The sequence below is a fragment of the Miniopterus natalensis genome, chromosome 17, assembly GCF_054644295.1.
Source record: "Miniopterus natalensis isolate mMinNat1 chromosome 17, mMinNat1.hap1, whole genome shotgun sequence".
Lineage (NCBI taxonomy): Eukaryota > Metazoa > Chordata > Mammalia > Chiroptera > Miniopteridae > Miniopterus > Miniopterus natalensis.
The window spans coordinates 32,803,956-32,819,178 of NC_142097.1; the positions used below are offsets into that span (position 1 = coordinate 32,803,956).

A 15,223-nucleotide genomic window follows, 5' to 3' on the forward strand; every position below is an offset into this window, starting at 1 on the left:
AGATAAATAGATCACTTGAGTTTCAAAAGTAATCATCATTTTGATGTAAATTATTAGTGTTCTTGGGAAAAAATTAGTGCTAACTTAATAAAAGAAGGAAAGAAATTTTGAGTTTTACATTTTACTGTTTTTGAATCAAATGCAAAAATAGCTATATAACCTCTTTTTAAAAAGACAAAATTGTGTATAAATAGACATCAAAGTGTTTCGCATTCATTGTAAAATTCCATTTGACTGTTATTACATGTTATTTTTTGTTCACCTGCGCTATTCATGTTTCAATATATTCTTTTGGAATTGTACTACATCTTAATTTCTTCCTCCCTGTTGGTTTTCATTTCTGTGTGTTTCATTACCATTTTCCATTTTGCAGATTATCCCACATCATCTCATTCTAAAACTGTCTCCCCATCACCTGCCTTTCTTGATGAAGAAGAATTCAGTGACTTTATGCAGGGGCCTGTTGAAGTTCCCACATGTGGGCCTTCTTCCACTTCCCAGCCTTTTCAGTCTTTCCATCCCACCACCCCACTTGGCCAGTTGCATACACAGAAGGCTGGAGCACAGCCTCTCCCTCCAGGTCAGATTCCAGTGTCTTTTGCCTTACATGGTGTCCCTGGACAAATTCCTTATTTCTCTACTGCTTCAGCCTCATACAATGTACAGAGATCAGGTAAACTCCTAGACTATTATTGAAAGTATCCTTAAGATAATCTAGGCCTATTTATTTTTCTTATATAAGTTGAATAATACAGTGATGTTGGCAAAGAAACATGTACTCGAATATATGAGTACTATTGAAATTCATCAAAACAAGAATCTAAATTTTTAAGTTTTGGGACCTCACTTTCCAGAAAAGTGATTTAAAACTCTAAATTAGGCACTATTGAAAGCACCTTAGAATTTTAAAAACAAGCTGATTTCTTCAGAAGATTCTCTTGTTTGGGAAAATCACTAATATAATTTTCTTAAGAACAATGAGCCAGGGAAAGCTGCTTTAGAAAGTGCTGTCCCTGGTTCAGGTTCTTCATTTGCTATCAATTTGTCCTCAGGCAAATCTTTAAACACTTTTGTATCTGAGTTTTATCACTTGTGAAATACTGTATCTTGAGACATATAGTAGTGCTGAGAGGGATATTAGCTGATATGTACTTAGTCCACACTTTCTCGGTTGACAGAGGAGAAACAGACCCAGAGATGATGTTACTGGCGAAGGGTCTCACCTGTAGTTAGTAGAAGTGTCCATACCTTGTGTAGGTCACCAGATTTCTAAGGTAGTACTCCTTCTACTATACCATTCTACCTGTTCTCATAGAATTCTTGACAAAGTAGATTTAAAATATGTAAGTCTCTCAAGTCCTATACAAATGCATAGTAATTGAATTATTGCAAAATTTACATTATATGTGGCAGGGTCTTCCCTTTAGAATCTGGGGATGGAAATGGATGATTGAAAACTTAGAAATTTGCAGTTATATACAAATAATCCTTCATGCTGTTTGTTTAGGCCCTTCTTTGGAGGAGAAGCTCCTAGTATCTTGTGATATAAGTACACCTGGGCAGGAACAAATTAAATTAAATACTTCTGAGGTTGGGCACAGAGCCCAAGGCCCAGGTTCCAGTAAGAACCATCCCAGTTTAACGGCCAGTATCAGGGGTGCTGTGGATGGACGTGTAAGTGGTACCACTACTGCAGAGGCAGAAAAGACTTCAGACCCAAACCTGCCCATTGAAGAGAGTGGTGAGCTCATGAAATATTCAGCAAAAAGTTTATTTAACCAAATGCTGCTCAAATGCTAACACCTTAAGCATTAATCTTAAAATGAATGCTGCTTGATTTTGCTAATCAAAATTTTGCTTAAAATATATTTAATGCATTTCTTTCTCCAATTAACCCCTACGATTTTGTTCTGAATTCTTTCAATATACTGTTATTCCTTTTAAAATTTTTTGATAGTTTCTTTAAATCAGAATCATTCCTGAAACTTCTTTTATAAAAACTCTTTTTCTCCCTCTTGCACTTTGTGTTCTTCCCTAAAGGTCAAAAGGTTAAAATTTAACTGGAAAAGTCACCAATGAGAATATAGTTTTGCTTCTCTGAAGTAAATCAGACATACTACTCCCTAAAAGATCAAATTTTTCTAAACTCAGCTTGCAGAGATGCATTAGAATGTGGGCAGCACAGGAGGTAAACTTTTGGAGGATATTTTACTGGACAAAGTAAACAAAAATCCTATACGTTGAATGCAGCAGTGTCATTCAGGTAAAAAAAAGAATCAGACTTGTAAAGAAACATTAAAAGCTGTAAGTAAAGTTTGGTAACTACATTTTTTTACATCTAAAAATGTACGCCACTGATTATAGTGTTTTTTTCTTTAATTTGCAATACATGTGAAATGGTGCAAGCCTCATATGCTTCAGAATATTGATTTGGTACATCTTAGGTTTCTTTTTTAGTAGACTCTTTAGGAGATAGTTAATGTATAGGAGTTGTTTAAACACCAAATATTTTCATTGTATTGGTGACTTTTTTTTTAGTGTCTCCAGCCTGTGCTCTTTTTATAAAAAACAATGACTCAGTGTGATTCCCCCATCTTCTACATGAACCATTATGTTGTTAGGTAATGTTTCTTATCTTCTTTTAGGTGTAGGAGTATTTCCCTCACAAGATCCTGTTCAGCCCCGAATGCCTCCTTGGATTTACAATGAGAGTTTGGTTCCAGGTAATACAAGCTTCTTGGTCCAGGATTCCTATCTGGATATTTTGCTTTAAATGTTGTAAATGTAGTTGTAAGTAGTTACTGTTGGGGTTACAAAATATGCAGAAGGAATTGTAACTTTTATTCTTGTTTATTTTTTTCTGAAAGAGTATAGAAAATTAAATAGATCTAGTGTTCTTTAAGGCTGCCTCATATATAAAGTAACTATATAAATGGAGAAGAAATGTTTTGCTTTCCTGTTTTATTGACCATCGTATACTATTAATTCTAAAAACTTTTCTTTGATTTGCCATGCTCTAAAAGACATTATCAAACATTTATTTTATAGATTATTAATAACTTATCAAGAGTAGTACTAATATATGTGAGGCAATTTTCTGAACTCTTGGTGATTAGTTTATATTAAAAAAAATATTTCTATGACTTTTTTGTCATGTGGTAGTATATGAAGTAAAAAACCAAGTAGCATCTTTTTCTGCACTAGAAGATGATGTTTACTTTAAGTATGTTATTACTGTTGAGCCAAAAAATGTTCTAAGGTGCACATTTTGTGATACTGTTCATTTGATACAAAGAAAAAGTTTATTTAAGCCATGGTTTATGTGCATAGAATAGACTATTATAGCAGAATATGTTAATCAATCTTAATAAGTTGTAACTTACTAAATGTGCTCTACTTTGTAGACTAAGGGTAACTTACAAACTTTCATCAACTGTTTAGTTTTGTAGATTGGTTATAAACTGAAGTTGTTCTATACTTGATTAAGTAAAACGCATGCAATATCCCAATAGCTGAACTACTTTTAGGAAGAAACTAGTAATGTCTACTTTACGTTATAATCACATAATCATAAATCGAAAGGTTAAGTTTTCAAACCAATATGAAACTTCAGTTGTACATAAAAAATAGTAAGTTTTCTTCTACCTATTCATTAGACAGTTTGCATCTTTCGTTCTTCCTCTCTGTCTTTAAGCCAAACAAACAAACAAACAAAACTTGGACTTGATATATTTTGGAGTTCCATGCATTTTCTGCCAGCTTGTTTTCTTTCTTTCTCCTTCCAAACATGCATGCACACATAATTTCCTAGCCAAAATACGTGTTGTTATGGCCAGGGGGTTAACCTGCAATCCATATTTAAATCATAAATGTAAATTTTTTGCTTTAGACATATTTCCCTGTCTTACTTAGGCCCTGTTCACTTTCAGCTCCCAAAACTCTTCTAACTACGGTTACCAGATTTAGCAAATAAGCATACAGAACATCCAATTAAATTTGAATTTCAAATAACCAGCAAAAAATTGTTTAGTATAAGTATGTCCCATGAAATATTGGTATCTTGTATATTTTATGGCAACCCTATCTCAAACAGCCTTTCTTACTTTGTCCTTTGGAAATCCCATTTTATTGTGAAAACACCTCCAATAGCCCCTTCCTTACCTTAACTGAAACTGTATTTTTCTCTGAAGACTCTTTTCCATGGCACCTTACCCAGTGATATTTTCTCTCACAGCCTCTAATTCACAGGAGCAGGAAAAAGGTGGTATTGGTATAATTCTCACTTCCAACTGCTGTTTTCAAACTATTACTACTATCATTACTCTCCAACTTCTCTTTTCAAGTCCAAAGCATCTCCGTGTACCACCACCATCTTGTTGTTACTATCTTCTACTAAATTATAAGACATTCTCTTACAGTTAGTCCCAAATCATCTTTAGGACCAAACTCCAACCTCTCTTCTAAGCACCAGACCCCGTATGTCTGCTGGATATTTCCACTTGAATATCTTTACAGTAGTTCAAACTTTGACGTAGCTTTAGTTCTATTAAAGCAATTTGACTTAACACCTTGCTGACCGGCTATTTCGAGCGAGAACTTGCCCATGCAGATGGCTACTTTTCTGACGTGATGGGTCAACAAGGTGTTTAAAATTACTTAAATTAATGTAAGTGCAGACACGAGTTATCTCGTGACCAGTCAGCAATGTTTGGACACAAACACTTGCATACTCATGACCAGTCAGCAAAGGTTAAGTTTATTCTTGTATAAGCAACAATGACAACAAAAAAGATCAATCAGTTGTGATATATTTACATTTGTAACCTGGTCTTTCCTTTAATAGATGTCTATAAGAAAATCTTAGAAACCACAATGACTTCAACTGGAATAGATACTGCAAAACTTTATCCCATTCTGATGTCATCTGGACTTCCCAGGGAAACTCTTGGACAGATATGGGCCTTAGCTAATCGAACTACACCTGGCAAACTTACTAAAGAAGAACTTTATACTGTTCTTGCCATGATTGCAGTAACACAGGTAGACATTGTTAAGTTAAATCAAATAACTTGTCAATATAAATTCAAAGAATTTGAATCCTTTGTCATTACAGCCTCATAGGATTCCTTGTACATTAAAATTTAAATTATTTTTCAAGGTACAGTACTTCAAAAATGTATAGTTTATATGAAGTGCATACTAGCAAAATATTCCTTTGTTTAAAAACTGTTTAATATACTAACATCCTCCTACCTGACTATATATCCCTCCTGAACTTGAAAATTGGTAATAGATGAAGTTACTCTCTGTCCTTTGAAGTCCTTATTTAAAATTCCTCAGATATAAAGTATTCTCCATCTGATAGTAATTTCTCTTATATTATAAAACCATTTGTAATGTATGTAATCATGACTTGATTATAGTAAATTAACCAAACTTGTCAGAGAGTGAAAATGTCAGAATTGATATGTATTGGCTGTTTTTTTGCTAAATACTAGGTTTGCACTAACCTTGTAACTTATTTTCTTGTATCAAATTCATGAGTTTTGGGAGAGTTAAGAGTGGAATTATACTAGGGATACAGATTTTACATTTCGGTCTGTCTTTTCCAGATTTAGATTGTACATGGTTTACAATCCCCTAAAATGTTTCCATTTCCTCCTATGTAGAGGGGTGTTCCTGCCATGAGCCCTGATGCTTTAAACCAGTTCCCAGCAGCTCCTGTTCCAACTTTAAGTGGCTTTCCTATGACTTTGCCTACTGCAGTTAGTCAGCCAACTGGGATGCCTTCAGGCCCTGCAGGCCCCATGCCCCTCAACCTCGGACAGCCAGTCATAGGCATTAACCTTGTTGGACCAGTCGGGGGAGCTGCAGCCCAGGCTTCCAGTGGCTTTATGCCAACTTACCCTGCAAACCAGGTAAATGGAGAAACTACATATTCCAAATAATCCCTGAAAGGAATCTGTAGGGAAAAGAGTTTATTGGTACAGCCTTTTTGGAATTCGGATTTGTTAATAGCTATCAAAATTCTAAATGTCTGTATCTTCTGATCTAGTAGGCATCCTATTAGCAGTCTACTATTACAGAAGTAGTAACTCAAATTAGCAAAGATACAAAAGGATATTTGTTGTAGCCTTGTTTGTTTGCGTAAAAAATAGAAATGGCTAAACGTCCATCAGGAAAGAAAGGTTATGTAAATTTTGGTTTGTCCATACAGTGATAAACTGTTTGATCATTAAAATGAATGAGGTCGATCTGTATGTACTGCATTAAAAGGATGTCCATGTCATATAATTACATTTTATTAAGTGCAAAACAATATAAGCTCATTTTTCTATAAAACAAACGAACTGTTAACAGTATTCACTTCTAGAGCATGGGATTAGGAGTGAGGTTCACTGTGAACTTAATACAGTGATAGGTTATAACAAGCTTATATCACTTTGTAAATTTACAGACATATAAAATGTTTTTTAAAGATACATTCTCAGTAATGTATTAACTGATTTAGCCATTTAAAAGTTTTAGGTTAGCCCTTTAAATCAGTCTTTTACCATATGTATATGAGAATATCTAAAAAGGTAAGACAGGATTCCTGCTTTAATTAAGCACTTGAGTTGATGTTTTATCTAAAGGGTGTTCTTCTAAAATTAGGTGGTTGTGCCCAGACAGGCATGGCTCAGCAGTTGAGCATCGACCTAGGATCCAGGTGATCAAGGTTCAATTCGCAGTCAGGGCACATGCCCGGGTTGTGGGCTCGATCCCCAGTCGGAGGCCCTGCAGGAGGCGGCCGATCAATGACTGTCTCATCATTGATGTTTCTATCTCTCTCTCCCTTTCCCTTCCTCTCTCTGAAATCAATAAAGACATATTTAAAAAAGAAAATAAACGTATTTGAAAAAAATAAATAAATAAAATTAGATAGTTGTACCTAAATGCAGAGATATAAAAGGTAGCCTTTGAGATTGACAATTGGAGATATGTTATTTACTGCTTTATCAATTTGATGCTTTCTATTTAAATGTCCTCTTGAACCTAGGTGGTAAAACCAGAAGAAGATGACTTCCAAGATTTTCAAGATGCTTCTAAGTCAGGATCCCTTGATGACTCATTCAGTGATTTCCAAGAGTTACCTGCTTCTTCAAAAATAAATAATTCCCAGCATGGAAACAGGTACAAATGAGATGACTCAGTGGTTGGAGTGTCGGCCCTAGATTCCCTGCTGGGGGCACAAGCCTAGGTTTCAGATTCGATCCCAGGCCCAAGTCAGGGTTTGTGCAGACAGTGGCTGGTCGATGATTCTCTCTCATCATTAATGTTTCTCTCTCTGTCTCCCTTTCTCTTTCTCTCTCTCAAATCAATTAAAAATATATATATATATATATGAAGACAGTCTTTCATGATTACATATGTAGTACTTAGTCCATGACATGTAATTAATAAAGGTTTGTTGGATGATTATATTGTAGTATGAAAGTTATAAACTGAAGTTATCAGATTGGTAATTCATTCCTCTTGGGAAAAAACCTCAGTGGGTGAAATTAAAATTGGGGTATAGAAAATTTTTAAGATGGTGGCCAGACCTGAGATATGTGGGTTATCAGCAATTTTGTATGACATTAGTTCCACACCATAGTTTACTTTCAAACACAGTCATTCTTTGCACATATTTTTTTACTCAGTTGTGATTTGACTTTCCTTGCATGAAAACATTTTGCTCATGACTAAGAATCCACAATCATTGTTTACTTATTCATTTAGAAGCATTTACTTAGCATCTGCTATATGCCAGACACTGGGGTAAGCACTAGAGATACAGCTCCCTGTTCTCAAGAAGCTTCGTTTTATCTGAGCATTTATATTATCTGATAAAACTCTCTTAGAATTGGTCCTTAAATGTGTGTGTGCATATATAATGAACTCCCTAGTTTATGATCATCTATATTTCATATTGTGAGTTTATTTTATAAGGATATTTGTTAAATTACAATGTGAATATAGCTAAGCCTATGTGAGACCACTTTGGGTGATATTTTTAAGCAGAAAATGGGCATTGTTTGTCAGAGAACATAAAAGGGAAAGTGTTAGAAGTAAGCTGGAGTGGAGAGTATTGTTAGTCTGGGGGAAAATGACATTATGGGACCAACTGTGGGATGTCTTATATTTGTGACATAATCTGTAAAGCATTTTAGAACTAAGAAGTGGCACAATGAAAACGATTTTTGCTACTGTGTGTAGGATAAATTCAGCTGCCATGATAATCCTGTTGTGAGATGATGAGAGGTACTCTGGGTTTAAAGTTACAGATACTGAAAAATGTGTATCTGAGAAATTGGTTGGATTTGGTGTTGAACTGGATATCAAAGTCAAAGGAGAAATAGCACTTGAGCTGGCGTGAAAGGGGACCTGGAAGACAGCAACATCATTCATTTATCCATTCAGAAAAAGCTTAGTGTATGTCAGGCACTGGGGAGCTAGTAAAATAAGACAGATATAGGGCACTGATGATAGAGTGAAATTTATGTGTAGGAGTTTTGAGTTGCTTGGTTTTGTTTTGCTTTTTAAATGGGTGTATTTAGCAGGGTGAGCAACTAAGTAAAACCATCTACCACAGTCATACGGAGTGTTTGTAAAGCATAAGTGGAATTTTTTTTTTTGTTGAGTTCAGTCAGAAGTACTTCATTACCCTGAAGATCCTCTATTTTTTCCTCCAATTCTGGAAATAATTTTTAAGTTAATAATGTTCAATTAACTGTCACATTTAGTAGAAGAGTTGACCAATGGACTTTAAAAGACCAGATAGCGAAAATTGTAGGTCATGAAAACAAATATATCTCTCAACTTTGTGGGATTTTTTTCTTTATTCCTGTGTAACATTCTGTTCAGTGAGTTGCAGTTTAATTACTTATGGAACTTTTAAAAATTCAAGATCAAATGTGTAACAGCTGTTCGATAGTGTTGTGAAATTATAATATTTGATAGCACTAAGCTCTAAAGTACTGTGGACCCGATTAGCATGTGTGTGCAAGAGCTGGGTTTCTTACCTTGCTTTGAAGACACTGATAAGATTTAAATGGCTGTGGAAAGATTTTTGCTCCAGAGCAGAGAACTCAATAGAAATCCATTTATGTAACTTGCAGTGTGCGGTATTGAGTGACACAAACTAGTGATGGAAAATAATCATTCATATGTAAAGGTTGTTCTTCCTGGAAGCTGTCTGTGTGTGATAAGAGAGGAAAGAAAAAAAGATAGTGCTTTTCTAGTATGTGTTAAGCCTGTCTAAGAATTATCCACACAGATACTACTCATTACACTATTTTTCCATCCAGGGAAAAATATGTCCACAGGCAAAAGTATCTTTATCTAATTTTGAAGTGATTGTTGTTTTGCTACAAAGATAGCTTCTGGAACCACAGATGTGATCCTTGCAAAAATGCAAATTGTATTAACTTTACTGCTACTATCAGATGTGTAAACTTCTGCCAGTAAGCAAGGCAATATGATCAAAAGAGGGACAATTTACATCTTGGCTTGAACAACATTTCATAAATAGATTTTCATCTCAACTATTCTACATCTGCATTCTGACCCCATTTTAGAGAATATATTAAGATTCACATAATTTACTTTAAAATATTGGGTATACCTATTTGGAGCAGTTCACTTATGGACCTAAAGTTAAAATTGCCGTGGGTCGTCATTCTAAGGTAATCTATTTCCAGTGCCATTCCAGTTTTTATGGCTTAAAAAGATGATTAGATGTTCATCGTGGATCCAACAGTAATTAAGAGAAGAATTATTGGTTGGGTGTGGTTTCAATATATTTTTTCAAGAAAAAGGATGTTGTTTTTCATTATTTGTGGCATATATATTTTCTAACTTTTAAAGCTAGGAGCCATGCATTTTAGCTAGGTACCTACTTGCCCTTAATTCTAAGCTCCTACTTGATAAGGGAAGGATTCATTGTTCTAGTCATTAAGAAGTATTTTTTTTCCTTTCAGTGCCCCTTTGTTGATGCCACTTTCTGGAACTAAAGTATCAGTTTCAATGGATAAATATGCTGTGTTTAAAGGAATTGCAGCTGACAAGTCCTCTGAAAATACTGTTCCATTTGGAGGTAATAGTAGTCCCTGAATTCGTAAACCTGTGAATGTAAATCTTTGTTTTTAGTAGTGGTCTTTTGTGGTAAATGTGTAAAATGCTTATACACATGCTAAGTATGTTTGGCTAACCCAGTCTGCCTTACTTTCTTGAGTTGTGATCTCGAGGTTCCTAACCTTACTTGAACTTCTGTCTTTTCATCATAGACTCTGGTGATAAATACAGTGCTTTCAGAGAACTCGAACAGACAACAGAGAGTAAATCTTCAGGTAAGTTTTTGGTTCATTAAATGAATACATTGTTTCAATTTAAAAAAAAATTTTTTAAATATATCTTTATTGATTTCAGAGAGAGGAAGGGAGAGGGAGAGAGAGAGATAGAAACATCAATGATGAGAGAGTCATTGATCGGCTGCAGCCCACAACCCGGGCATGTGCCCTGACCGGGAATCGAACCCTGATCGCCTGGATCCTAGGTCGATGCTCAACCGCTGAGCCACGCCCGACTGGGCTGTTTCAATTTTTAATAAAAGAGATCTTTGAAGGTTCTTTCAGTGACACTCCTGAATGTGTGTTTAATCTATGGACTGTACAAAAGGCAGCAACCTGTCTTTTATTTTTCAAGATCTTCAAAATTGGTTATAATTTAATAAGATGAAGTGAAAGGGTTTTCTGTGCATATGTGGTTTCTATGTCTGTTAGAAGGGCTTAAATAGAGTGTAAAGGAATATAGAATGCTTTTTCCTGGCTGGGTGGCTCAGTTGGTTGGAGCATTGTCCCATAAACCAAAGGTTGTGGATTCAATTCCAGTTTGGGCACATACCTAGGTTGTGATTTCAATCCCCGATTCCCGGTTGGGGCGTGTATGATCGACATTTCTCTCTCACATCAGTTATCTATCTATCATTCTCTCTCTCCCTCTCCCTCCCTCCCTCCCTCTCTCTCTCTTTCTCTCTCTCTCCCTCCCTCCCTCCCCCTCCCCAAAATCAATGAACATATCCTCGGGTGAGGATTTTAAAAAACAAAAGGTAAAATGATAATATGAGAGCCATATATAAAGGGTAGAAGTTATGTTTGTGGTTAAATTCTATAAACCTGATGTATAGGGTTTAGATAATCCACATGCCAAATTACGTCCTTCAAAGTTTAACTGCGCATGCCATGAAATTTGTATACTCTATTGAGGATTTCTTCCTGGGAACAGTACCACATTCTGCTTTTGCATACTGAATTCTCAAATTTGGAATATCTTTCAACAATCATTTATTCTCACCTTCTGCCTAGGGGATGGGGGTGAGAGTCAGGGGTGGAAGGAGAATATAGGAAAGGTAAGTATATGTGAAAGTTAAAGTAGAAAGTGTACTGCTTAAATATCTAAAAGGGAAACTCACCTTTTCTAAAATACTCAGTCCCTTACAGTTCTTACATGCTAAAAATGTTTTCTTGTGTTTCATTCAGCTGTTTAGGATGTAATAACTATTTCTTCCTCTTTGCCTATATTAGGTACTAGGAACACAAAGATAAACCCTAGAGGAATTTTTGGCTTGTTAATTTGTCATTTACTACCTAGCAAGGTGTTTTCATCAACTACTGGGCCAAAGCAAGTTTGGAGTAAAGAGCATGGTTTAATACCAGGGTTCTTCGTGTAGGATGGTATTAATGATCGTATGATATGTATGTTATTCCTGGGAAAGACAGTAGTGCTGCCAACATGTAAGCAGCACCTTAGTCCTGCTTTTATGCAGCTTTATTAACAGAATCCCAAATTATTGTTGCCATTTTTGAGTGCTTGTTTTCATTGCTGTCTTAACTGGAACTCTATGGCCTTCCAAGCAGAAATGCCAACTTTGTTCATTGTAGGAGGACATATTTTGTTGTTCTTGCATTAAAAATACACTGGCTAACAAAGTTTGTTAGCCATATCTTAGAATTTATGAAGAATTTTAAGGTATGTTCAGAGCTGTGGCTTTGTTAGGGGACTAAATGACAGAATTTAATAATATTTCCTTTTTTCTACCCTACAGTTTAAACCATAATTAAAGTTGATGAGAAAAATTTTTTATATAGATAAGTGACATTTACTGAAGTTTTAGCAAAAAGTGATCTTTTGAAATCTTTTTAGGGCCTAAAAAGTAACAACTAGAGAGGGAAACTCATGAGGATTTAGAAATTAAGTGAAAAGCTACACATGAAGTAATATGCTTAATGGACCTTCTGATATGCAAATTTCAAATGACTGTAACTAAATGATTTGCCTCCAAATCCCCTTTGTTTTTGAACTTATAAACCTACCCGTTTTTATTTCTTTTTAAGCCTTTCACCCAGCTTACATTTCTAATGGAAAAGTTTACAATTCATCAGTAAGTTTAGTTTGCTGTGGTGATTTCTTTTTTAAAATAAGAAAGCAAAACTTGTCAATTTCACAGATATTTCAAAGCAGCACATCAAAAATTTTGGCTATGACAAAAATTGGCTGCTTATTACCTTTTCATTTACAGAAATAATAGAAATATTATCAATAATATTCTTGCCTAAACTACTAGGGTGATTTTTACATCTGCGTCTCCTATCAGTTTGTGAAATTGACTATAGTTTTATTGGTGGTACGTATTACAGACGTAAGATAGAGAAGTTCCAAATGTTTTTCCTCTCTTTATAAAGTTTTCCTAATAATATTAAATAGATTTCTCTGTGTTGGTGAATTAATGCTGGTGAATTGATTAAGTATCTCATATTAGGAGGAAAAATTGCTTCCATTATTTTCCATGCTTTTTTCATATGGTATATCAACATATATAGCACTTTACATACACAATATATTTAAAGCCTGTTTTGTTTTAATGACAATTTTAAGAACTGAATTTTAGTTTTAAATACATTTTTATAATTCATATGCTTATTTCATTTTTAGGGAAAAATAGAATTTAAAAAGTGGATGTGGAAATTAAAGCTTGTATTTTAATTTATAACTCTCCAGAAATGGCACTTATATTTTTTAAAATTTTGATGTTGGTATAGCTATATTTATATTTGGCTTATCTCTGTTTTTTATTACCTGGTATTACCTAGTGGATTTTATGGAAGACCGTCAGACACCATTAGAAAACTAAGATCATTTGCATCCCAACCTTGTACCTATGAGTGATAACATTACTATGATAGTAAAGAATCGAAAACCTAAAAAAAATATGGCTCCAGATTTTTATCAGTATCTCAACTAAGTCTATTTAAATATTTGTGGAAAGTACATTAGTACCTATTTTCTCTGACTAAAATATTAATAAAAAAATTCTTTCAGGTTCCCATCCTCAGAATAGCACAGAATAAGTTAAAGTTTAAGTCATATATTTTGAAAGTTTAAATAATAGAATTGGTGTATATTCAAATCTCTTTGAATTTTATTAATTAAGTGTTTAGTGAGATGGCTGATTTCAAGAAAAACCCAAGTACTGACAGATTTTTTGTGTGTGAGATTAACCTTCCATGTTGGAGAGTATAGGGAGAAGCTTCTTTACAGTATGCCCTGGGCCAGAATGCTTTGTAAATAAGTAGATACCTTTTCAAAATTTTTCATCAGTTACCTTTAAATTAATGCCTTCATATACTTCAGCAAGACCACCTAGTATCTAACAATATGCCTAACATGCCAAGTTAAACAAAGTGTTGTATATCCTAAGTATTAGATGCAGGTTTTTCATAATATTTCATTGATACTTGTGATACATTTTTCCTAACTGATCACCATGTAACACATTTTATCTTTAAAGGTCCACTTTTAATATGACTCTCTTCAGCACCTACTTTTTATTTTATTGTACGCTTGGCTGGCCAGGCATAGTGAGAAAAAGTCCTGCGAGCAGTGCTTTTGGCCAACTGAAGGATCTGGCAATCGGGACTTTTCATACTAAATGGGAGCAAATGAAAATGATGGGTGCCCTCGGTTTGATTTTGATTTTTGTATCACTAGCCTTCAATGTGGAAACATGTAGTTCCTAAAGGAATGTTTGGTAGAGGTTAAACTGTAGTTAAATTATGTCCAGTGAGGGAAAAGTCTATAAAAGTATGCTTGTCATTTAACATGCTCTGCATCAGGTGGTTTTCAGCTCTTATTTGGCTGTGTTTTTTTCTTTCAGGAGAAAACTTTGCAGAATTCAGATCTGCAGGGACTGATGATGGTTTCACCGACTTTAAAACCGCCAGCAGTATATCACCACTAGAGCCACCAACAAAAGATAAAACTTTTCCAGCAGCCTTCCCCTCAGGAGCTATGCAACAGAAACAACAAACACAAGTGAAAAATCCTCTGAACTTAGCAGATTTAGATATGTTTTCCTCAGTTACTTGCAGCAGTGAGAAACCATTGTCTTTTTCAGCTGCATTTAGTGCATCAAAATCTGCTACACGACCACAGGCAGGATCTGCTGCAGCCATGGCAGCATTGGCATCAACTAAATCTTCTAGTTTGGCTGATGATTTTGGAGAATTCAACCTTTTGGGAGAATATTCTAGTCCAGCATCTATTGGGGAACAGGATGACTTTGCAGATTTTATGGCTTTTAGTAATAGCTCTGTTTCATCTGAGCAAAAGGCAGATGACAAATACGATGCCCTCAAAGAGGAAGCTACTCCTGTTCCTCTAACCAGCAGCTCAAGCAACACAGTGAAGAGTGAACAAAACTCATCTGCTGCATCTACCAAATATGATGTCTTCAAACAGCTTTCTCTGGAAGGATCTGGACTAGGTGCTGAAGAACTGAAAGATAACACTCCTTCAGGAAAAAGTGATGATGATTTTGCTGACTTCCACTCCAATAAATTTTCTTCCATGAACTCGGACAAATCTCTGGGAGAGAAAGCAGTGGCTTTCAGACACACCAAAGAAGACTCTGCTTCGGTGAAGTCCTTGGATCTCCCTTCCATTGGTGGCAGCAGTGTTGGCAAGGAGGACTCTGAAGATGCACTCTCTGTTCAGTTTGACATGAAACTGGCTGATGTGGGAGGAGATCTTAAGCATGTCATGTCTGATAGCTCTTTGGATTTACCAACAGTTAGTGGCCAGCATCCTCCTGCTGCAGGTGAGGAATTGGTGAGATTGCTCTGGTGATGGTGATGCAGATTTCAAA

General features: G+C 35.2%; 1 protein-coding gene across 4 annotated transcripts in view; it reads left to right on the forward strand.

The window, feature by feature from the left end:
* SYNRG (synergin gamma) overlaps positions 1-15,223 on the forward strand; it is a 44,271-nt gene that overhangs the window by 10,772 nt on the left and 18,276 nt on the right. For 3 of the 4 annotated variants that reach the window (XM_016210672.2, XM_016210674.2, XM_016210675.2), the window contains exons 6-14: positions 374-580; positions 1,508-1,741; positions 2,646-2,723; positions 4,844-5,040; positions 5,670-5,918; positions 7,040-7,173; positions 10,002-10,117; positions 10,308-10,370; positions 14,234-15,175. In XM_016210672.2, coding sequence (XP_016066158.2) covers positions 374-580; positions 1,508-1,741; positions 2,646-2,723; positions 4,844-5,040; positions 5,670-5,918; positions 7,040-7,173; positions 10,002-10,117; positions 10,308-10,370; positions 14,234-15,175 — 2,220 coding nt within the window. The remainder of the gene's footprint in view (positions 1-373; positions 581-1,507; positions 1,742-2,645; positions 2,724-4,843; positions 5,041-5,669; positions 5,919-7,039; positions 7,174-10,001; positions 10,118-10,307; positions 10,371-14,233; positions 15,176-15,223) is intronic. The other variant, XM_016210676.2, reaches the window with a different exon arrangement.